At 37.2% G+C, this 24,047-nt stretch overlaps 1 protein-coding gene and 1 pseudogene across 2 annotated transcripts in view; one reads left to right on the forward strand and one right to left on the reverse strand.

The window, feature by feature from the left end:
- Positions 1-24,047, forward strand: part of GPATCH2 (G-patch domain containing 2) — a 170,620-nt gene that overhangs the window by 105,246 nt on the left and 41,327 nt on the right. For both annotated transcript variants that reach the window (XM_021698396.1, XM_021698397.1), the window contains exons 6-7: positions 1,083-1,150; positions 17,789-17,828. In XM_021698396.1, the coding sequence (XP_021554071.1) occupies positions 1,083-1,150; positions 17,789-17,828 (108 nt within the window). The remainder of the gene's footprint in view (positions 1-1,082; positions 1,151-17,788; positions 17,829-24,047) is intronic.
- Positions 5,660-6,468, reverse strand: LOC110588114 (annotated as a pseudogene).

Below are 24,047 nucleotides of genomic sequence, written 5' to 3' on the forward strand. Positions count from 1 at the left end.
TTTTTCTGCCTCATTGGGCTTTTTTCTGATTGTGTACTTTAAGTGGCACTTTTATAATTGTGGAGGGGCTTTATTATTATTATTATTATTATTATTATCATCATCATTATTATGGCAGAGCATAACTTAGGACCTTTTGTTGTAAGATATGTCTTGTTGACTATGATTGTAGATTCTTTCTTGCATGGTGCTGCTCACGTTCCCTTTTGAGAACCCTCCATAAAATAAAAGTTGTGAGTTTTTTTTTTTTTTTTAAAGATTTTATTTATTCATTTGAGAGACAATGAGATAGAGAGCATGAGAGGGGGGAAGGTCAGAGGGAGAAGCAGACTCCCCGCCAAGCAGGGAGCCCGATGCGGGACTCGATCGCGGGACTCGAGGATCGTGACCTGAGCCGAAGGCAGTCGCTTAACCAACTGAGCCACCCTGAGTTTTTTTTAACGAGAGTAGCTTCTATTATGAAAAAAAAATTGAACCTTCAGTTCTTTAGCAGATTTTTCATTTTATTTAGGAATAGAGAAAGAAAACATTGTTCTTTTAGGTGAAATTACATTTTGTTCTGTGTAAATACACAGATTATTCTGACTTTATAGGAAAAGGACTCGTGTCTCCTTCCTTGACTTCAGTTTTTGGATGCATTGAAGAAGTGTGCGCTATAAAACATGTTATTTATATTTAGGAATTAACTTTGGTTAATTGGTTTTTGGAAATATTGCTTGCTCAACACTAATTAAGTGAGCCTCCTTTTTTCACATATGATTAAATATGTGCACAGTTGAGCAATATTTGGAAACAAGAGTCAGTGGTCTGGTTCTTAAGAAACATTCTATTATAAAGGTACTTTTAAAATAGTCTAAAAATTCTCTCAGAGGAACTACACTGAGCCAAAACAAGAGGCCATTCTTACCAGAAAGGAAATGACCCTTTTGGTCCATGCAATGTTGTTTAGCTTTTGAGAATTAACATTTTATTCTCCATTTTAGATCGGAAGCCCTCAAATGGAAATGTCCCTGTTGTTCGGGGCTGTTGTTTTTCTTTTAGAAACTCGTCTGTGACATTTTTTGTTTCAACTCTCCTTTCAGGTGAGCACCCCTGGTCCTGTCAATAACAAGAGGATGGTTCACTTTTCCCCAGACTCTCATCACCATGAGTGAGTACGCCCTGATTTTTAGAGTCTCATTGGGGTAGTCTACGTCTTTCTTGTGGGAAATTGAGAGCTATTGCTAATAAAGGTAGTTTAATTTTGCACCTTTCTTAAGAAAGAGTAAATACCTTATGCCATTGACAGTTATGCAGGAATCATTTCAACCCGTGGCAGAAATGTAAATAAAGGTTTTTGAATACAGTCATTCTTTTATTTGTGATAGAATGTGAATTTCTACATTTTCATTACATTAAGTAGCATCGAGCTCTCCTCCTACTCATTCCTCCTCTTTCCCTTCCTCCCCACTCTTTCTAAAGCACTAAAGTACAGAGGAAGTGACTGTTTAGCTCAGTACTTCTCTGCTCCCTGCTTCTGCCCAGCATGAGCTGTGAAGGGACCAGAATGTATTTTCATTTAACAGTAGAAAAGAGAGTCTAATTTATTAAATAATTCTAAAACGTAAGCACTTGAGCTTTAACTTTGGTGAATTATTGGGTGAATTTCTAGGTGCTAGTTCTATTTCTAAGTATATCTTTATTGGAAGAACTTGAAAACGTTATATATTTTGGGTCAATACCATGTCTCCTGTGAAGGTGGTTGAACTTGAAAAAGGCCGTAAAATGTGGAAAGACATGAATTAATGATTGAATGAATTTTTTCTGGCAAGCAGTCCTGTTAGGATCCATTAGAGCCTAGCTTTTAAATCCATTCCTTAGCCAATGTAAAATAAATTATTGTTCTTCAATAGCTTATTTTACATAGATTATTAATATAAATATAATGTATATAATATAAAATAGTATTTATACAGATTATTAGTTTCTGTAGTACTTACTTTATAGATTACAATATCATAATCTTCCCTTTTAATAGTTTATTTCATTCATTTTTATTATCCTATAAGACCTTTTCTCTATTGTCTCTCAAACAGAAAGAAGAAAGAGTTATTAATTCAGATTGGCAACCAAAAGACTTGTATATTTCCTTCTTAATTTTTTGCTGTGATATGAATCAAGAACTCTAGCAAGTAGATGTAGAGCTGTTTTCAAACCAAAAATCGTATTTGGTAATGATTGTAAATGCACTGAGGACAGACAGATCTCTTTATCACTATTGTAGTCCTGTCCTAACAGTGCCCTGTGGGCCGTGAATAGTTACTGGGTGATTGAAAACATGAAAGTATGAATTTAAAATGGGACCAATTGGATACTGTCAACTGCGTATTACTTCCCAAAATAGCAGGTATGACCTTCATGGTATTCTCCTAATGTCCCTTCCTCACCAATCTCCCCAGTGGTTCTTAATCACTTAAATAAGATTCTCTGCAGTTGGAACTCAGATGCCACTATTTTTAGAGTTTCCTTAGTTACCCTAATGTGTTTGAGTACCATTCTGTCCACAGTCATGACTAAAATGGAATCATCTTACTACCTCACACCCTACATGCTGCCAGTCCAGTCCAGTCTCTTCAGTATCTCATGCTCGCCCCATCTTTTCCACTTCCTGCCTCATTATTTTAAATAAGCTCTTTTATCTTTTATATTACTATAGGATCCTAGGGAATCTTTCTGCCTCCGTTTTCTGTTTTTATAAAGATTTTTATTTATCTGACAGAGAGAGAGAGAGAGCACAAGCAGGGGGAGTGGCAGGCAGAGGGAGAGGGAGAAGCAGGATCCCCGCTGAGCAGGGGGAGCCCGATGGGAGACTTGATCCCAGGACCCCGGGATCATGACCCGAGCCAAAGGCAGACACTTAACCAACTGAGCCACCCAGATGCCCTCTGTCTCTGTTTTCTCACTATTTGAGTACATACTACTTACTTCTACTACTTAAGTTCAGTTCCGATTCTTTTATTCCCTACTTATAAACCCCCAGTATTGCCTCTTGACAATGAAGAAGCCTCGTCAGCATATTATTAGACACTCTCCACTATCTGGCTCATTACCTTTCCACCTTACCATTATCTCTCCCTCATAGATAATGGTCCAGCTCTCTGGTCTGCCTCTCTTTCCTGAATATGACCTCTACTTCACTGTCCCCTATAGCCTGGGATTTTGCTCTTGCAAGTATTTGGGAAAATGGTAAAAATATTTGGGAAAATATCTCTTCGGGCCCTTTGCCTACTTTTGCTTTGAGTTATACAAGTATCCTATATATTTTGGATATTAACGCCTTATCAGATACGTTGTTTGCAAATATTTTCTTCCATTCCATAGGTTGCCTTTTTATCTTGTCAGTGGTTTCCTTTGCTGTGCAGAAACTTTAGTTAGATGTAGTCCCACTTGTTTATTTTTGCTTTCATTGTCTTTGCTTTGGTGTCAGATCCAAAAAGATCATTGCCAGGATCAATTTCAAGGAGTTTATTACTTCCTGTTTTCTTCCAGGAGTCTTAGGATTTCAGATCTTGTGTTCAACTCTTTGATCCATTTTAAGTTGATATTTGGGTATGGCATACAATAGGGCTCCATTTTCATTCTTTTGCAAGTTGGCTGTTCAGTTTTCCCGAACCATTTACTGAACAAACTATCCTTCCCCAGTTTATATTCTTGACTCCTTTGTCAAAATTAACTGACTGTATATGCATGGGTTTATTTCTGGGCTCTCTATTCTGTTCCATTGACTTTTGTGTCTGTTTTTAGCCAGTTACATACTGTTTTGATGATGATGGCTTTGTAATATAGTTTGAACCAGGAAGTGTAATGCCTCTAGCTTTATTCCTTATCAAGACCGCTTTGGTTATTTGGGGTCTTTGGGGCTCCATACAAATTTTAGGATTGTTTTTCTTTATGTGAAAACTGCCATTGGAATTTTTATAATGATTACATTGAATCTGTGGATTCCTTTGGGTAGTATGGACATGTTAGCAATATTAATTTTTCCAGTCCATGTACATAAAAGATCTCTCTATTTACTTGTGCCTTCTTCCATTTCTTTCATTAATATTTTATAGTTTTCAGTGTACAGATCTTTTACCTCCTTCACTGAATTTATTTCTAAGTATTTTATTATTTTTTTAAAGATTTTATTTATTTATTTGACAGAGAGAGAGGGAACACAAGCAGGGGGAGTGGGAGAGGGAGAAGCAGGCTTCCCACTGAGCAGGGAGCCCGATGTGGGGCTCCATCCCAGGACCCTGGAGATCATGACCTGAGCTGAAGGCAGACGCTTAATGACTGAGCTACCCAAGCGCCCCCTAAGTATTTTATTATTTTTGATGCTGTTATGTATGGGATTGTTTTCATAATTTCTCTTTCTAATAGTTTTTTTGTAGAAACAACTGATGTATGTGTCTTGATTTTGTATTCTGCAACTTTGCTGATTTTGTTTATTAGTTCTAACAGCTTTTTGTGATAAAGTTTTTAGAGTTTTCTATTTATATATCAAGTCATTTGCAAGCAGATGTAATTTTACTTTTTCCTTTCTGGTTTGGGTGTCTTTTTTTTTCCTTGACTAATTGCTTAGGATAGGACTTCCAAAACGAAGTTGAATTGAAGTGTTGAGAGGAGGCATCCTTGTCTTGTTCCTGATCTTAGAGGAAAAGCTTTCAGTTTCTCACCATTGAGTATGACGCTAGCTGTGGGCTTGTCATATATATGGCCTTTGCTATGCTGGGGTACATTCCTTCTATAACCAGTTTGTTCAGAGTTTTTATCATGAAAGGATGTTAAATTTTGTCAGATGCTTTTTCTGCATCCATTGAGATGATCATATGATTTTTATCCTTCTTTTTGTTAATTTGGTATGTCACATTTATTGATTTGCAGATGTTAAATCATCCTTGCATCCCTGGAATAAATTCCACTTGATCATTATGTGTTATCCTTTTAATGATTTTGGTTTGTTAATATTTTGTTGAAGATTTTTGCATCTATATTCATCGGGATGTTGGCTTATAATTTTCTTGTAGTGTCCTTATCTGCTGGCTTTGGTATCAGAATATAATGCTGATCTCACAATGATGCAGTGTGGAAGTATTCCCTCCTTTTTTATTTTTTGGAAGATTTGAGAAGGATATTGTATTAATTCTTTTTTATTTATTTTCAACTTAAAAATTGTATTTGCTTAGAAGCATTAGAATGTCAACAAAACAAAAAATGCAGGGTTTTTTTTTCTTTTTCTTTTTTTTCTGCAACTACAGAGTGGTATTGAGTTAACAGAACAGTTATTTTGTATTAGCTGCCTCAGAGACAAGGGAAAATGAGAACAGTACCATTCCTATATATAAATTTGTGGTGTGCACCAACAAGAAGCTGCTGTAAATTTCCATGCCAATTTACAACCCCCAGACTGTACCAGGCAAGGTTAGTGGGTATTGAAAATACCACCAGGACAAGACTATCTAAAGACACATGTGGTAGTATGTTAACCATACAAAAAAAGACACTGTACAGTTTAAAACCATAACTTACACAGCCTTACATTTCAGGTTTTTTTCTTTAAAAGGAATGAGTTGTGTATAAAGGGGGTTAAGTGCTTTATAGACAAGAAAAAAAACAAACCTGTGCTAGAACCAACTTATTCATCATCCTCTTCTTCATCATCTTCTTCCTCTTCATCTTCCTCATCTTCCTCTTCTTTTTTGTTTATTTTTCAGCCTTGATGACTCCGTTTTTTGCCTCAGCAGGCTCTCCCATAGCTGCTGTCTCCCGTAGGCAGCAGTCTCCTTTTTGTACTTGTCTCCAGCCTTCTCTTCATAAAGCTGCTTGTCATCTACTGCAGAGTTATTCCACTTCTGTCCCCGTTTCTTTGCAGCATCACCAATGGATAGGCTGGGATGCTGATTTGGGGGTGATACTCAGAACAAAACAAGAAAAAGGCCACAAGAGTCCTCTTGGGTGCATTGGGTGAACTTCTTTTGGTTTCCCCTTAAGGAGGGATATAAGTTTTCGTTTTTCTTTCAACATGGGCCTTTTCCACCTTTGCCATGTCTTCAATTTTTTTCTTCTTTAAGATTTTATTTATTTTAGAGAAAGAGCACATGCAAGTTGGAGGAGGAGCAGAGGAGGAGGGAAAGAATTTCAAGCAGACTCTGCACTGAGTGCAGAGCCTGACATGGGGCTCAGTCTCCTGACACTGAGATCATGACCTGAGCCAAAACCAAGAGTTGGACGCTTAACTGACTGGGCCACCCAAGTGCCCCAATTTTTTTTTTTTTTCATTTTGAAAGACATGGTCTTCTACCTCTCTGAACACTTATTAGAAAACTCTGAGAAGTTAACTGAAGTATCGGGATGCTTCTTCTTGTGCTTCTCCTGGAAAGTTTGCACAAGGGATGCATATGATGGAATTTTGCCCCTCAGCTTCTTGGGACCTTCTTTGCCCATGTTTACTTATTTTTCTTCAATGAGGCACAAAGTCATCCAGTGCCTGTCTGGCTCTCACTTGCCCCAGAGCTGTGTTTGTGGAGCTCAGTGTACTACAATGGCTGTCTATTAGTTCTTCTTTCAGTGTTTGGTAGAATTCACCAGTAAAGTCATATGGTCCTGGGCTTTTCTTTGTTGGGAGGTTTTGTGATTACTGCTTCAGTCTCCTTACTAGAAATTAGTCTGTTCAGATTTTCTAATTATTGTTTGAAATTGGTAGACTTCTGTATTTCTAGGAATTTATCCATTTCTATAGTATCTAATATGTTGGCATGTCATTGTTTACAGTAGTTTCTTATGATCCTTAGTATTTCTGTGTTACCAGTTGTAATGTCTTCTTTTCATTTCTGATTTTATTTATTTGAGTTTTCTCTGTTTTTTCTTAGTCTAGCTAAAGCTTTGTCTGTTCTATCTTTACAAAATCTAGCTTTTAGTTTCACTCATCCAGTTCTATTATCTTTTTTCTCTATTTCATTTATTTCTACTCTAATTCTTTCTGCTAGCTTTGGGCTTAGTTTTTGTTTTTGTTTTTGTTTTCCTATTTATAGTTCCTTAAGGTGTAAAGTTATTTATTTGAGATCTTTTTTTTCCCTAATATCCTAATATAGGATTTTATCACTGTAAACTTCCCTCTTAGAACTGCTTTTGTTGTGGTAAGTATTCGCATGCCCATTAAGAACTTCCTCTTTGCTTGCTATAGTCCTATAGGTCTCATGGACACAAACCCCATTGGCACTCAGAGCTAGATGTTTTGGGGCCCCATCCGAGGGTGGGAGTCCTGAAAGTTGGGACACTAGGTATGTGTCCCAAACCCTTTGCTCCTCGGGGAGAAATTGGGAATTTGGGGTTCCCCCCCGAGTATATGGCCTAGTGCCAAGGGTGGGATTTATGGTGAGAATGTGTCTCAGCCTTTCCTACCTACTTCAATGTGGGTTTCTTCTCATCTGCCCAACATGTAGGAGTCACTCAACTAGTTTCTGGATTTCTCTCAGAGAAAATTGTTCCACGTGTAGCTGTACAATCGCTGTGTCCATGGAAAGAGGGAGTTCAGTAGCCTCCTCTGTCACCATCTTCATTCCTAGCAGCCCCTTTCTGGTTAGTGAACATCAGCAGGAGTTTAAAGTCACAGACTAAAGTCACAAGTGGCCAAGTTGTTTGTTTAGGCGTTAGGGTTCCTTCAAAAATGTAATAGGTTTCAGTTGTGTTTATGGTTGCAATTCCTTGCGTGGAAATGGCTACTGGCCTTGATGTTCTTCCTATATCCTTACTTAGCTTTTAGCTTAAAGGCTTCTGCCCTGAGGCCATGTGAAAAAATGACCTCCAGAGGGCAGGTACCTGTCTTTAAGAAACCTCTAGTAAGCGGGTTCACCCTGTTTGTCAGAGAAATCCTACAGAGAGGCACTCTGAGGGAGATCTAGACCAGAGCCCTAGTCATGGTAGTCATAGCCCCATTCAGTCTAGCGTCCATGCCTGTTTCCACATAGGAGTTCCAAACCTGATTTTCCCACCTGCGGTTCCCTAATTATGAGTCTTTCCTTAAACTTGAATTGTAAGCTGTAGGCTGAATGTACCTGTTTTAGCAAATCTGTATTTTCATCCCTTTCTTTAGGCCTGCCCCTTACCTGGGTAGAGGAAATGAAGAAGGTGCCTTGTAGACCTTCTACAAGTTTCTTTTGGGGAGACACCATAGGATACAGCTTTATGGGAATTTTATTTTACACTAACAAATAAGTACACAGTTATTTGCACTACACACACATACACACACACCCAGTCCCAGTTGAGTTAGTACCTTTCTGGGTACTAGCCACTTTCTCAGTCAGTTTAAAACTGACACATTTTGCCTCAGTTTGTCTCTTTCATTGTCTTGGGGAGGAAACCCAATATCTGAAATTTTCCTAACATTTCCTTTAACAGGAGAAAGTTATATAGGTTTCGAGGTAAGTGCGGACATAGTTTAGTTTCCCCAACTTTCTTGTCCAGATAATTAAGTCCATACTTTCATTCAACCTGCTCCCTATTATAAAGTCAGATACATAAAACTGACTCTTGCTGCCACATTCGGTGTCTCATAATAGAAAAAACGAGGTATTCATACCCTCAGGATATGCAAATAATTTCCAAGGCAATCCTGGTCACCAAGAGTTTTAAGGAAGTCAATTTCCAGATTCCTTTGCATAAATATATACCTCCTTCTTTTTTGAAATCATTAGCCCTGGTTATTTTGCTGATTCTTATTTTTCACAATTGCCTCTCTTTCACTTTGGAAAAAAAAGACACTCCCCTTCCTCCCCCACCCCCGGTCCTACTCTTACTTTGGTACATTGCTTCACAGTGTAAAATCCTTTTGGATTCCAAACAGAGGGACATTCCAAATATTGTGCTGATATTGATGTTGACAGATTGACTCTAATGACCAAATCACAAAGCCTTTTGCAAATTAGGTAGATAGTTTCTAAGTCTTTGTTTTTAGCAGCTGGTAGATTATTAAAAATACTGCTTAATCTAAAAATCATTGTGTGATTTTTGGCATAAATCTCTGAAGGAGTTCAATAATCAAATGACTGCTCTAACCAAATTCTTTTTATTTCCACTCACCAATTTATGTGAACAAGGTTTCTGAGCACTCAAATCGATAAAAATAAAAAGTATGAATAGAATTGATGCTAAAAAGGGCGCCTGGGTGGCTCAGATGGTTAAGCGTCTGCCTTCGGCTCAGGTCATGATCTCAGGGTCCTGGGATCGAGTCCCGCATCGGGCTCCCTGCTCCTTGGGAGCCTGCTTCTCCCTCTGCCTCTCTCTCTCTCTGTCTCTAATGAATAAATAAATAAAATCTTTAAAAAAAAAAAAAAGAATTGATGCTAAAGGGTAATATTCATCAATGGCTACATTAACTAGTTTGGGGGAAAAGATTTTTTATGATGCCATTCCTAATAAAATTGTATTATTTTATGTTTAGGACTATCAAAATATATTTATGCTAGTTTCATTAATTAAATACTAATGATAACTTTTTCAGATCTTAAATAACTGTTATCAACTAACAGTAGTTATCAGTGTTGACTGACCAATAAATTCATCAAAATAATTTATTAACTCTAGTTTTATAGTCACAGAAATTTAAGAAAATTAGATAGATAGATAGATAGATAAGGCACACATTATAGTGGTAGAGGAGTATGGCAAGGTTACTGATAAAAGGCTTTCGAGCATAAAAATATATTACATTAGAATAAACTTCTATGTGACAGTGATATTAAAAATTCATGGAGTTCAAGGACAAAAATAAGCCAGGTAAATTTTCAACTTTTAAAGAAGTGGTTTTCATGGTGTTTTGTTTTGTTTTGTTTTCAAATGTATTGATGGTGGATATCAAATCGGTGATGATACTTGGTTTCCAGTGTGTATATTTAAGAGTGGTGGAATGGTTTTCTTCTAAAATATTAATATATACAATTAAGAGAAAACTAATCTTTTGCAAATATTTAAATTTATGGTGAAAAATTTTAGATTTCTACCTAAAATATGTGAGGAGGGTGTTTTCTTAACTGCATCAGACAACGTGTACACAAAAATGGTTGAAGACCAGTGTTGTATAGAATGGTTGCGGGAAAAAGTAACAGAAAGTTCCACAAATAATGGTTTAAACAAATTGCAGTTTAGTTTACTTACATTACCGGAAGTCTGGAAGTGTAGGCATTTCCAGGGCTATCCAGGAGGCAATGCAGCCTTTAAGGAATCCTTGGTATTTTCCACAGAAGTGCCACCAGCCATTTTCTGCACCTTCTGTATTCTCCCTTGACGTTTTTATTTCTACTTGATTATAGTATTTATCACATTATTCTCTAGAATATAGTTACTATATACATGCTTCATTTACTCTAGTATGGACCATGAGTTTGCCATGGTTGGAGACTTCATCTTGTTCTTCTTTAAGTTTCTTACAACACGCAGCACAATGCCTTACTCATCAAATCATAGGCTCTGGGGTCAAGGTTATCCAGTTCCCCTACTGGCTAGTGAGGGAAAGACACACCCCCTTCCTGATAACTTGCACAAAAGCATGGGGAAATCACAGACTAATCGTCCTGTCATCCCTACTGCAGTTTACCTCAAAGCTGTGATAACTTATCCGAAAGAATGGCTAGAAATAGTCATTAAATTACCAAATATTCAGCAACTTCTAATTGGAAGTAAGCAACAAGTACTGCTTTCATTCAATTAACTGTGATTCTTCTAAGTCGATATGTGTTTTGCTTTAGAAGGTCACCTCGAAAACAATCTGATACAGCAGTACTTAAAATAATTTTACTTCATAGAATTTCAGGCTTAAAAACAGATTCTAATGAGTAAGGGAAAAAATATTTTACAGGCTCCAACACAACAATGTTTAGGAATTTCAGTTTTGAAACCATGTGGTTATATGGTTGTGTGGTCAACCAGGTTTAGGGTAGGGCAGCCTAGAAATGACCAATCGAAAGAAGCAGGGCTGCTGAGCTGGGAAGTGAAAAAGGATGTTTTCAGAGTTAATAGAAGGAACGCCCAGCAGGGCACTCAATGTGGAAAAGCACACATCACAGAAAGTTTTCAGCTCAGTTTATGAGAGTCATAGAAGTTGGTTAATAAAAATTTGGATTGGGGCACCTGGGTGGCTCAGTCGGTTAAGCGTCTGCCTTCAGCTCAGGTCATGATACCAGGATCCTAGGATCGAGCCCCATGTCAGGCTCCCTGCTTGGCAGGGAATCTGCTTCTCCCTTTGCCGCTCCGTGTGCTTATCCTTTCTCTCTCTCTCTCAAATAAATAAATAAAATCTTTAAAAACAATAAAAGTTGGGATAGTTTCTATAAAAATTATATTTGACAATAACTTCAATTATAAAAAAGACTTAGAGAAATTTGGTGAACAGCCAACTTTGCTGCACACCTCAGAATATGGAATCTCAGTTTTAAAGGTAAAATAAGATGTGCTCTGTGCAGATATTGAGAAGCCTTGCAGAGTGTCTTAATTATGAAAGTGTGATTGTTAATAAAATAATACCTAACATGTAATAGTCGCATATTTATATTTTGTATAATCGTATATAATTGTATATATATTGTATAGATAGTCCAGTTGTTAATATATGTTAGGTCTCTTTGAATAGAAAATATTTAGCCCAGATAAATGAAATATTCATCAACTGCAGAAAGGTACACAAAAAGTGACAAGAACCTCAATCCAACTAAAGCAGAGACAGAGAAGAATTTCTGAGAAATAACATGTTAAGTTTTGAAATTCACGTTTAATTATTCTGTTGACTTTCTGAAAATACAAATATGAAAATGCAGAAAATAAAATTAACATATGACTACATTTTTTTTTAAATACTGAAAGCTTCATTTTTGCAGTAACTTTCTATTCACTCTACCAGCGTTTCTATACTAACCCTAAATGGTTCCAGAATTTTTCCTTTTTTTCCAATCACTTATGAGATACCTGTTTTTAAATTGAGTAAATATGATATATTAATTGATTTTTTTTAAGATTTTATTTATTCATGAGAGACAGAGAGAGGCAGAGGCAGAGAGAGAAGCAGGCTCCCCAAGGAGCAGGGAGCCCCATGCGGGTCTCGATCCCAGGACCCCGGGATCGTGACCTGAACCAAAGACAGACGCTTAACACACTGAGCCACCCAGGCGCCCTATTAATTGATTTTTAAAATGATATTTATATTTGCTTTTATTTCATTTTAAAGTATAGGACATTTACCTGAGGCATTATATGTAAATCAAAACTTATTTTAAATGCAAGTGGGTAACTACCTGTAATCCTGTGATGAATTCCTTTATAAAGCTAATATTTACACTTTATTTTATCTTTTGTATAAATATCGAGTTTGCTTAAAGCAAGATTTGCCTGGATTAAAGGTTAGTTCATTGGGAATACTTTCATACTTTGAAATTTAACATCTATTGCTTTATAAAAGTAAAAGTGGCTTTAACTTCAGATTGAGATAAATAAAATATACTGGATCAATTCCTCCTCTGATTTACTGTGATTCCCTTGGGAAGTCATTTTAGCTTATAAGTATCTTAATTTTTATCTCTGGAATAAGGATAGGAACAGTCTTTTATATAAGACATTTTTATAAGATACTTATGTAAAATACAGAAAAATTATTAAACTAGGTGTAAAACATTTTAGGATGATGATGATGATGATGATGATGATGATAATGTTTTATTTGGATAGTATATTGTATTTTCCAGAGTATTTTCATACACACCACTCCAGTGTTTTTACTGCCTCCCTGAAGCAGACATAACACCCCCATTTTATAGCTAATTTGACTTTTGGAAAGTCACATGGTATATTCTACTCAACCAAAAGTCAATTAAAAAAAAAAAACAACAGTGTAATCAGCATCTATTATGTATGATAACATGCTAAAACTGTTGGGGGAACCTGTAAATATTACGCATGAACACTAGTGTATCTACTGACAATTGGGAATAAATAGGTAAGTTATTACAGAAATTCACAGAATAAAAGTTCACATATTACTGTATTCCACTGTGTACTCTAGGAGAAGAAAATGAATATTTATTCTAAACACCTCCTCTATTCCAGGTTCTTAGCCTTGTTTAAGCTTCCCAAGGCTATAAGAGAAGTGGGATTAATTTTATTGTATAGATGAGGAAGAAGCCAAATATAATGGAAACACTCAGATTTTTCCCTCCTACTTTTTCCTCTCCTATATGTCTTTTTTTTTTTAAGATTTTATTTATTAGAGAGAGAGACAGAGATAGCAAGAGAGAGCACGAGCAGGAAGGAGGGGTAGAAGCAGGCTTCCCCCCAAGCAGAGAGCCCGATGTGGGGCCCAGTCCCAGAACCCTGGGATCATGACCTGAGCCGAGGGCAGACATTTAACCTACTGAAGCACCTACATGCCCCTCCTATGTGTCTTCTTTAACATTCACACAGAACGCTTCATTTCTGACACTGGCTTTTCCTCATGACAACAAGCGAGTGTCCAGGACACCAGCTGGCTGTCCTGCTTCAACTCAGTTTTGCCACTCGGTACCCAGAGCTAGCATCAGATGGCACAAGTCGTGGGTTGTGGGTTGAGTCCTGCGAGACTGCCCTGCCCCCTAACGCCCCACATCTCCGGATGCCCCTGCCAAGCCCAGGCTGTTACCTGTGCTTCTGACCCACCAGATACAAACTGGAGGTTCCATCAACTGCCTCCAACTTAGGACACCAGTTGGACTTCGGCTATAAATCAGAGGTCCCCACATCCTATCACCCTCCTTGAGTTTATTTAATTTGCTCACAGAATTCAGAGAAATGTTTTATTTACTAGATTACCAGTTTATTATAAAAGAATATAACTCAGCAACAGCCAGATGGAAGAGATACACACAGCCAGGTATGGGAGAGGGGGTGTGGAGCTTTCACGTCCTATCCAGATAAATGCCACTGTCCCTGCATCTTCACCTCTTCTCCTATCTGGAAACTTTTCGAACCTTGCCTTTTTGGATTGTTATGGAGGCTTTATTACATAGGCATGATTGATTAAATCACTGGCCTTGGGGATTGATTCAACCTCCAGCCCTCTCCCCTCCCCAGAGGTCAGGAATTGGGACTGAAAAATCCAACCCCCTAATCACCTAGTTGGCTCCCCTGGCAACTAGCTCCCAGCCAGCCTCAGGTAAAGTCCAGAAGCCACTCATTAACATAACAATGTGTCACTCTCAACCCTTGGGAAATGCCAAGGGTTTTGGGAGCTGTGAGCCAGGAACCATGGAATAAGACCAAATATATCTGAGAAATACATTTTGATCATCTGAATAACGAAATAAATATTTTTCCTCTAAATCCCAGTGTTGCACCCACACTCAGAAAATGAAAGTAATTTGTCACAGTTCACCTAGCTAGTAAGTGCCAATGCCTGTGTTCAAACTTAGATCTTTCAGATTCTAAAACCCATGATTTAGCAAGCACACCAGTCTGAACCTCCTGGATTTACTTTTGCAGGTTAATGAAAGAAATGAAGGCTCCCTTGAGCATAGTTGAAGCATAGTTTTAGAATTGACTTTTTGTTTCATAGGAAAAAAATGAATGAATGAGGAGTGTCTTTACATCCTGGTCATCTGGTCCACAGAACATGAGACCCCAAGAGAATCTGGAAGACCACCTAAGCCAGTGCTGTTATTCTTCTCATTTCGTAGAATCACTTGGTGCCTCTAGTTGTTAAAACTCTGCCCTATATCTCAAGTCATTCATTTATCCATCCATTCAGAAAATATCTGTGAGGGCCTACTATGTGCTGAGTGCTCGGTCTCTAGTAATGAACAAGACAGCATCGCTGTTCTCACGGTGCACCCTAATAGAGAAAATAGACACACACATAAGTGTGTGTTTATATACTGACACACAAATGCATTATTATATAGTGAGCTAAGTACTCTAAAAGAGAACTTTTTTAAATAAAGATTTATTATTTATTGTAGAGAGAGAGACAGAGAGTGCGAGTGGGAGAGGCAGGGGGAGAGGGAGAGACTCTCAAGCAGACTCAGTGTTGAGCACAGAGCCCACCGTGGGGGTTGATCTCACAACCATGAGATCGTGACCTGAGCCAAAACCAAGAGTCGGAGGCTTACCTGACTGCGCCACCCAAGTGGAAACTCTCAGAGAACTTTTAAAAAAAGAATTTGAACTAGACATGGAGATAAGGAAGGCTTCCTTGAGGACCACAGCCTGAGATGAAACCCCCAAGAATTAAGGGAATAGTGACGAGAAGAGCATTTCAAGCAGAGAGAATAACTGTGTTCAGACAATGAAAGGAATGCTAGTGAGTAAGCACAGAATGTGAAAGAGGGAGTATTCGGTGAGACAGGAGGAAAGTAAGCAAGGACTGATGATGCTAAGCCTGGTGGGCTATTTAGGGATTCTTTCTCCTAAGAGCAGTGAAAAGCAGTGGAAAGCCCCGTCAGACTTCAGTTTCCGTTTGTTTATTTGTTTGCTTGAGGTAAGGGTGTGGATAACTAAATATTCAGAATTTGAACTTCAAAACATCACTCTAGCTCTGCAGTATGATAAATGGATTCAAGTTAGTAGGTACAAGAAAAGTTGTAACTTGCTGATGGTTTGAGTATGAAAAAGAAAGGTGTCCAAGCTGAGTTTAGTTGTCCATTGGAAGGTTGGTGCTGCCATTCACTGGGCTAGTGAACTAGCTAGATGAAGACTCGTTTTGTAACAAAAAGAGTATTAGTGGTATTTATGTATTTGTTAAAAAACATAGTAAGCCCAGGGGTGCCTGGGTGGCTCAGTCGGTTAAGCGTCCAACTCTTGATTTCGGCTCAGGTCAAGATTTCAGGATCGTGAGATTGAGCCCTGTGTTGGGCTGGTTAAGATTCTCTCCCTCCCTCTCCCTCCCCCTCTCCCTCTGTCCCTCCCCACCCCCACTCTTGTGCACATATGCACGTGTGCATGCACATGCACACTCTCTCTAAAAAATATGTCTATATAAATATATAGTAAGCCCATTACATGTTAACATAAATAGCATATTTTTATGAAAACTAATGACATTTTTTGCCCCAAAAATTAGAACGTGCCACTGTTTGCACCAATCACTTCAATGTCTGGCTTAATAGATGACAGCTTGGATTCATTGCTGCTTCCCCTTTTAACCTGTAGTGAGATGTTTTGGTTGAAGCATATGAAGAAAATCCAGCCTCACACAGATACGTAGTAGATAAGAAAAGGAAGGAGTATTTTAATAGCCTTTTCATTTCAGATCATTGTGGATATTCTTTGATACGATACTAAAACACAAAGAGTGGTTGTTTCTCAAAAGTTAATTATAATGTGTAATCTGAAAACATATCAATGATTTTTTTTTCTGTTCTATTAAATCTGCTCTTCTGTCTTGAACTCTGAATGGATCACTTACACATCATGATTTAGTAAATCATACATTGGTCATAGCAGGGGGGAAATATATTAGTCAAGTTGTCTGGGTAACTGCAGTAAACAGTTTGTTTCTAGTTGGTAATTAATCGAGATGTCATTTACAGATACCAAAAGTGTCCATTCCACATCAAGGTAGAATGTGACTTGCCAAAGAGCATCACCGTTTCTGTGAGCTTGAGAAGTGTTCCAGTAGGAGCAGAGACAAATCCTATTAATGTAGAGGCTGTTTATTCCCAGGTGTTAGTACCACAGAGGCTAGAGATTACATAGAAGTCTTGGGAAATCTGCCCTTTTAATGTGTCTTGTCCCTCTGCAGTATGGTATGATGGATGCACACTGTTGGCAAATAGCCTAATGTCTGTGCCTCATTTCTGCACCTGGAATATGAGAATAACCTTGTAAGATTTTAATGAGGATAGGAAATAATACACTGTCATGTGTCAGAAGAGTGCTTGGTAAATAGAAGTACTCAATATTATTGTTCTTGAAAAAACAAATAGCATTAATAATAACATTGGTATCATTCTCTGTGGGCTTTTAGTGATTTATTTGCCACAGTGTTCCTATTTCCTATTCCTTGATGTTTACGGGTCATTTTGATGCAGAATACTGCCAAAGGACTAGGCACACAGCTAATCACAACTCCCCAGTTGTGAAGTTGGAAAGGTATCCCCAGATGGGTCACTACTGAGGATCCAAGGAGCAGCTGAAGCAATGTGGGTGGGTCATCCAGGGCAAGGACAACACGACAAGGGAAGGTGTCAACTGTGCAGCGACTTCTGTATTTTGAATGTTGTTGTTGAACTTGTTCTCAGCCAACCCATGTTGTTATCACAATGGAAGGAACAGGTTCAAGGTACCTACCTCCAGCTGATGCTTTGTGTGATTGTTCCTGGGGGCATAGCCAGAGGATATAATATTCTGGTATTTTTAATGTTTTTTAAAACTCCAGCAATCCAAAGGTCATAATTTGTTGTAACGATGCTATAATTAAGTTGTGGTAAATGATAGCATTTGAAGATTTTATAACCAGAATTGATTCATAAAATGAATACAGTCCCAGCAGTTTATGTTAGCATCATTAAATGGAAATGTAATTCTGAGTTTGCTTATTAAATTGAAAATTACTGGTTATGAGCACTCTTACAATTCTGTCAAAATTGGTGTAAGTCTAGAATTACATGAAACATCCATTAAAATAAAGCATATTTAAGGCTCCGTTGCTGGTGGCGAATACATTTCTTAAAGCACATGCAGACTGATCACGTGAGAGCATGTGCTTTTAGTTAGGTTCATGCTAACTCCTTTTCTCTTTCCTCTGCAGCCATTGGTTTAGCCCTGGCGCTAGGACAGAGCATGGCCAGGTAAGGAACATTCTAATCCAAAAGGAAGTTTCTTAGTCTCTTTCAAATATTTAACTATCTCCCTTCAAGGTAGTAGATCAGCTCTATGAGAAAAGATACAAATCCCAGCTTATTTAAAAAGGAGTTGATTGTGCCAGTGCTTAATATACTAACCAAATGAATCATCCTCAGTAATCACCAGAATGCTCCCTTACCACCACCTTCCCCTGTCATGAATGTCACCTCCACAGGAAGGCTGTGGGATTCACTTGTTTATAGGACTTCCCAATTTATATTTGTTTTTCACAAAGTTAAGGTAGCAAGATAGTACATATGCTGAAGAAATTAATTTGTATTAAATAAGGTCAGCCAGCAAGAGAATATTTTTATTTTTGAAGTTTAGAAGGTGGTAATAGTTTCTTACAAGTTTATGTTCTATTTTTCCATGATTTTTTTTTTATTGCTTTACTAGTATACATGGCAGCACAATGACTAGTCACCTTAACAAGAACTTGACATTCATTTTAGTGACCTTTATATATAAAATGAGTCCTTTCTTTCTTTTTCCCTTGACTGTATTAGTTTTCTCTCTGCAGCAGGCTATGGTAATTTCATCTTAAGTTTTTGATAAGTTTTAAAGCATATGCATTTTAGACTTGCCATCCTTGTTGTTTTTTTTTCATTATGAGTTATAAAAGTTATTAAGTGGGCCAAAAATATGGAATGTAAGAAATAGCTTTACATACATGAGAATGAAAAACCTCACATCAACAGGGATCATTTTCTGCAAAGGGTAGGTAGGTAAGTAGGTAGGGAAAGAGGGGACTGTACTTTGTAATGGTAATTGGTAACATTAATATATTCGTGATGTTTTATTTCTTAAGCTGAGCCACAGTTGGTTGTGTATACCATAGTTCCTTTTACTTATAAAAGGAAGGTGCTAAATACTTCATTATAAATTATACTAATTTCTTAATACACATGAGCCTAGTTAAAGAAAAATGTCATGTAAATTCAGCTTTAATGGTATTTTGTAAACTTGCCCTTTTCCATAAGAGTGATTTTCCCCTTTAAAGATACTTCTCACATTAAAAAAATAATATGGACCACTATTTCTAAAGAATAGATTATCCCAAAATACAATTTTTTAAAGCTCCTTTCACCCTTTAGAAATACTAAAGTCATGTTATAAGGTTGTCTTTCATATCACAGTATAACTGGTTGCTTCCGGCCAAGCTTTTTTTTCCTGAAGTTAACAATTAACCAATGCTAATATCAAAAAGAGAAGAAAGTTGAGCAGTTCTTTATTGTTTTTAATTTTCAAAATCTTTCTGACCAATTTTTGAATCTGCCTTTTGTTTAAACTTTGATACATGATTTCAGATTTCTGTCTTTAATGTAGGTCATTAATTAATGAGTACAGTTGATTCTTGTTATCTACCGTAGCTATGTTCTATAAAGTCGATGTGAACACTAAAGTAGCAAATACCAAAACACTGCTCCTAGGGAATTACAAGGTTAGGTTCCTGAGAGGTCACAGCATTTTCATTTACTGATCAATACATATTCTTGTTTGATGTGTGTTTATGTTTAATGATACCTTATTTAATATATATATATCATTGATTCTGAATACCTGAAGAAAGCTTGTTTAATGCACGTATTTTCTCTGTAAGGTCCCTGACAGTCTTGCACTTAGGAACACTTCAGCACCTCAGCTCTATACTTGGGGGCCATTTTAAATGATAAAATCAAAAACAAGAACACAAAAACACAAAAAAACATAGCACTAAACAGACTACAATAAAAGATACTTGTTTATACTATGAGAGCTGAAACACGAAGCAAAGGATCGACTTGTCAGGCCTCAGCTGAGAGCGTTCAGAACCGCTGACCCAAATTTTTACCACTCTCCGCATGTCTGTGAAGGACTGCAAAAGTGCCAGAAGTATTGATCTTGGCATTAGCAAGAAATTTTAGCAAATAGGCAATTTGTAAATAGGGAATCCATGAATACTGAGGAATGACCATACCTGGGTGTACGTATACAAACCACACAGAGACCACTTACATTTTGAGAGATACAAATTTCTTAATTCCATGCAAATCTAACTCTAACGCAGTAAACTTTGCTAAATAAATCTCAATGCAAGTGATAAAATGCAAAACCGTGAAGAAATGTAAAATCCTCCACTATGTTGTTGAATGAATGACTATTAGCATGCATGCACACCTTTTCTTTTTCCCATACCAACTTAGTAACATAAGGAAAGGATAACATTACTGCCACTTTTTTTTGAAATCCCACCCCTTTCTACTTCCCCTGTCTTACAGTTCCTCTTTCTGTTCTTTAGTGCTCTATCCCATATCCATTGACACCATGCCTACTTCTCACTCTTTTATTACAGATTCAGTAAATAACTATTATTCATCAGCCATTTTCTATCAGATACTCTCTACGAAAGAAGGTATTTAGAAAAACAACGTAGCTTTTCGCCTGTGTTAGTTATAATCTGGGGCAGGAAAGCAATAATGACACAGTATGTTGGAAAATGGTTGAGAAAACCACAGAGAGGGCAGTTATAAAGGCCCCAGAAGAGAAATAAAGTCAGTTCAGAAATGGAAGGAAAGAGAGAAAGACAGTTATGTGAAGCATCATTTTTTTTTTTTTTTGGTCTTACTTAATTCTCATTTTTCCTCTTTGAAAATCTAATGATTTGACATTTTGACTGAATTCACAAGTATCTTAAGGAGTCATAGACAACAGTTTAGATATTACTTAGTTGTCCCTTTAGGGTGAGGACACTGAGAACCCACGTGTGAGGAGACTTAAAATTCTTCTGTAGACATTTGAGAAATTACTGAGAAGTGGCTGCTAACAGAAATACTCCTGAGCAAATGCTTCTGAATATCAGGTGGTAAAGAGAGGATTGCTGGGGAAGAATTCTGCTCTTGGCTTCTTCTCTTGTGTTAGGGATTTTAAACTTTTAATAATCTTGTAAAAATATTATGAAGAGCCAAAGAAATTCCCAGGTCCCTTTCTGATAGGAGGGACCATCATCCACAAGGAATACTTCTCCTCCTGGTTTAATTCAGTAGTTTTAAAAATTGTGAACCTTTTGTAAATCTCACACTGTACTAGGTTTTGTGTTTATGAATTTTAATGTAATTCTTATATGAGTCATTTTTTAATATACATCTGCAGGTCACTAATCAGGGAATTGTGTCTCCATCTGGCCTAAGTCCAGCAATCTGAAAGTTGGAAGGTAAGAAGCACTTCGCACCATATTCAGAAGTTCTGTTATTAATCAGAGTTGACGTGGTTGAGTCAGAATCTTGAAAATTGACCTCACTTGTGACACTGATAGTAGTCCAAGGAAACAGAAGAATTATCAGTAAGAAGAGTAATTTCTCAAAACCTGATGAGCTACTCTCGCTTAGTAGAGCAGAGCTCAAGGATCCTTGTGTCTTTGACCATGAACTCACGACCTGACTGGGCCCCCTACCCCAACCCACCCTGCCATCCTTTTTCTTATTCTTTGGGGCATAGCAGAAATGTGTTGAGAATTTCAAATATAAATACATGTTTTCTATTCTAATAACATTCTGGATTAATTTTTTCTCCTTTGCCCCTTAAAAGATCTAGCCTCCTCTGTTAAGTCACTGGATTCATGACCCATAAATCTGAGTTTGTATTTTTTTATCTTGGGTTGATTTTAAATTTGCAAAGATGCACCTAGATTTATAGTTTTATTGATAAAGTGAGGAAATTTGTGATGCAGCTTTTTAATATAGAAGCATATGTATTAAATAATTCTGATATTTGTCTCCTTTTATATACAAAGCCCATCAAAACTATAAATTTGAGGAAGAGAAGAAATTCTTATAGGAATCTCATAGAAGGAGCTCTACATCAGAGTTCAGAGAAGGCGCTATCTCATTTAAGTTGATGCAAGTGGTAGCCTCTCTGAGAACTATCCAGACCTAGTAGGTACAGCCTAATATTTATTTTGGTCATTATAGTTGCATTTTCAAAATTAAACTGTAGAATTCTTTTCTTATTTCGGAACGTTGTGTTTGGAATTTTGAGTTCTTTGCTGTAACTGTTTTAACACAAACTGCAGAAACAGCGTTCACGTATCTGTCGTTTATCTTAGAATTAGAAAAGTTAGTTACCCGCTACTATTAATTTCAGGTGGACGTAGAGATTTTATCATCTCACCTCTGGCTATCTGTGTCACAAATGTTGGTTTGTATATGTTTTTAAAAGGCACTAGACTTAGAAATGCCAAAGTAATTAATTATTTTTATTTTCAGAAACAATTTCGTTTTCATGGTACGAAGTGTTTCTAAATTGAAACACTTTCAGATTAATGGACTTAAGATAAATGGTTGCCATTTTCTATACATGGTAATAATGAGATAGTGCTTCAGCTACCGATCAGATACTAGATCTCACTCCCTATTTCTTTATTACACTTATTCAATCATTCATTCATTCATTCAACAAATAGTTATTGAGCACTAAAACTCTACCAGACACTGTGCTGGACTGTGAAGATGCAAGCAGAATGAATGACTGGAAGCAAAGGGCCAAAGGTGAGAGAGAATGTGGTACACACCGCAAACTAAAAAGTTCAGTATGGCGGGATATGTAATTTAGGAAGAAGGGGGTTAGAGACCATTACCAGAGGGGAGGTGGGTGGAAGGTTGGGTGAAACAGGTGCAGAGGAAGAAGAGTGCACTTATCGCAATGAGCACTGAGTAATGTATAGAATTGTCGAATCATTATATTGTACGCCTGAAACTAATAGAACCTGTATGTTAACTATACTGGAATTAAAATTTTTAAAAAGAAGAAGAAGAAGAAAAAAAAGTAGGAAGGTTAGGTTGGGGTAGGAGGAAGCATAATAAATTAGGAGTTGAGAAATGTAATCAAATTATGAAGGGCCATGAAAGCCTTGTACAAGATTTGGGGTTTATCTGCAGAAAGTAATGTAACCAGATCTAATCTTAGAATTACTGGCTGCAGTGTGGAGAATAGATTGGATAGGAGTGAGTCTGGAGGGAGGCCATTGCAAGTAAGAGAAAATGATGGTCTGGACTAGGATGGTGGTGGTGGGGAAGGAAAGAAGGAGATATTTAAGAGAAATTTAAGATACTTAGTTAAGACAGTCCTAAAAGAATAAATAAATGATCTAACTACATTCTTGATGATCTGATTAAGTTCTGTTTCCTCTCAAAGATGGCCAGATATCACTAATAATTGATTCCAAATAATGTCATTAAATAGTTTAAAGCAGTTTTTTATAAAAAGGTATTGATACTTGTCAGACAATACCCACTGACAACCAGGCTCATTAATTATAATCATAATGGTAGCATTTGATCCGTTTTGCTCAGCACTTCTTATGTTTTGGTCATAGCACTAAGCATTTTACCTGGTTTATCTTGTGTAACATGGCAACCATATCAGTAGATAATACTATTTCCGTTTTACAGATAGGCCTGGGGGTTAGGTACTTAGCCTAAGACTACCCAATTTGTAAATGGCAAATCTGTTATTAAAACCTAGTAACTTGTTAGTTACAGGCACAGCTGGGATTAGAACCTAGATCTATCCTGCATTAGTACTTTTAAGATTTCTGTTTTTGTTAGGGTTAATTTCTAATATGCTATGCAACTTCTTTTTGGCCCAGTCTTGTGTATAATTATATTTCTGCATAAATAAGATAAGCTACAGTTTGAGCAAACACACAGTAAAGAGTATTGACTACTCGGAGTTTTTTTCTTTCCAATTAGTTAGGATAAAGCAAGTGTGAAAGGAAGTGGATGGTGAGGCATTTTGAGGAGGCAATCAAATGTATATACATGCTTTCTAATCATATATTTCCAAGCCAATAATTTCTTTGAAAACGAATGTTTTAAGTGTGTTTCTTTACCATGTTAGGTCCGTAGATACAGAGAAAATATTAGATCTTTCATGTCAGCATAAATGACAGTCTCAAAAAATTCACAGCTGAACGCAATGGTAGAGGCCATTGGCAAGAGGTTATGTTACTTTAACCAGGACTTCTCCAGAGAACTAGGATAAAGACTGAGTTCTAGAACCTCCAGCTCTGGCTGTATTTTAACTGACTGTCAGAGCGGTTTCGCTGTCAGGGAACCGTTGGATTGGCAGCCCTTGCTAACACTTTTGTTACAAGAGTGTCGGGGGCATCTCTAGTAAGAGTAGTGGTC

This window comes from Neomonachus schauinslandi, chromosome 6 (genome assembly GCF_002201575.2).
Source record: "Neomonachus schauinslandi chromosome 6, ASM220157v2, whole genome shotgun sequence".
In the NCBI taxonomy this organism is placed as follows: Eukaryota; Metazoa; Chordata; class Mammalia; order Carnivora; family Phocidae; genus Neomonachus; species Neomonachus schauinslandi.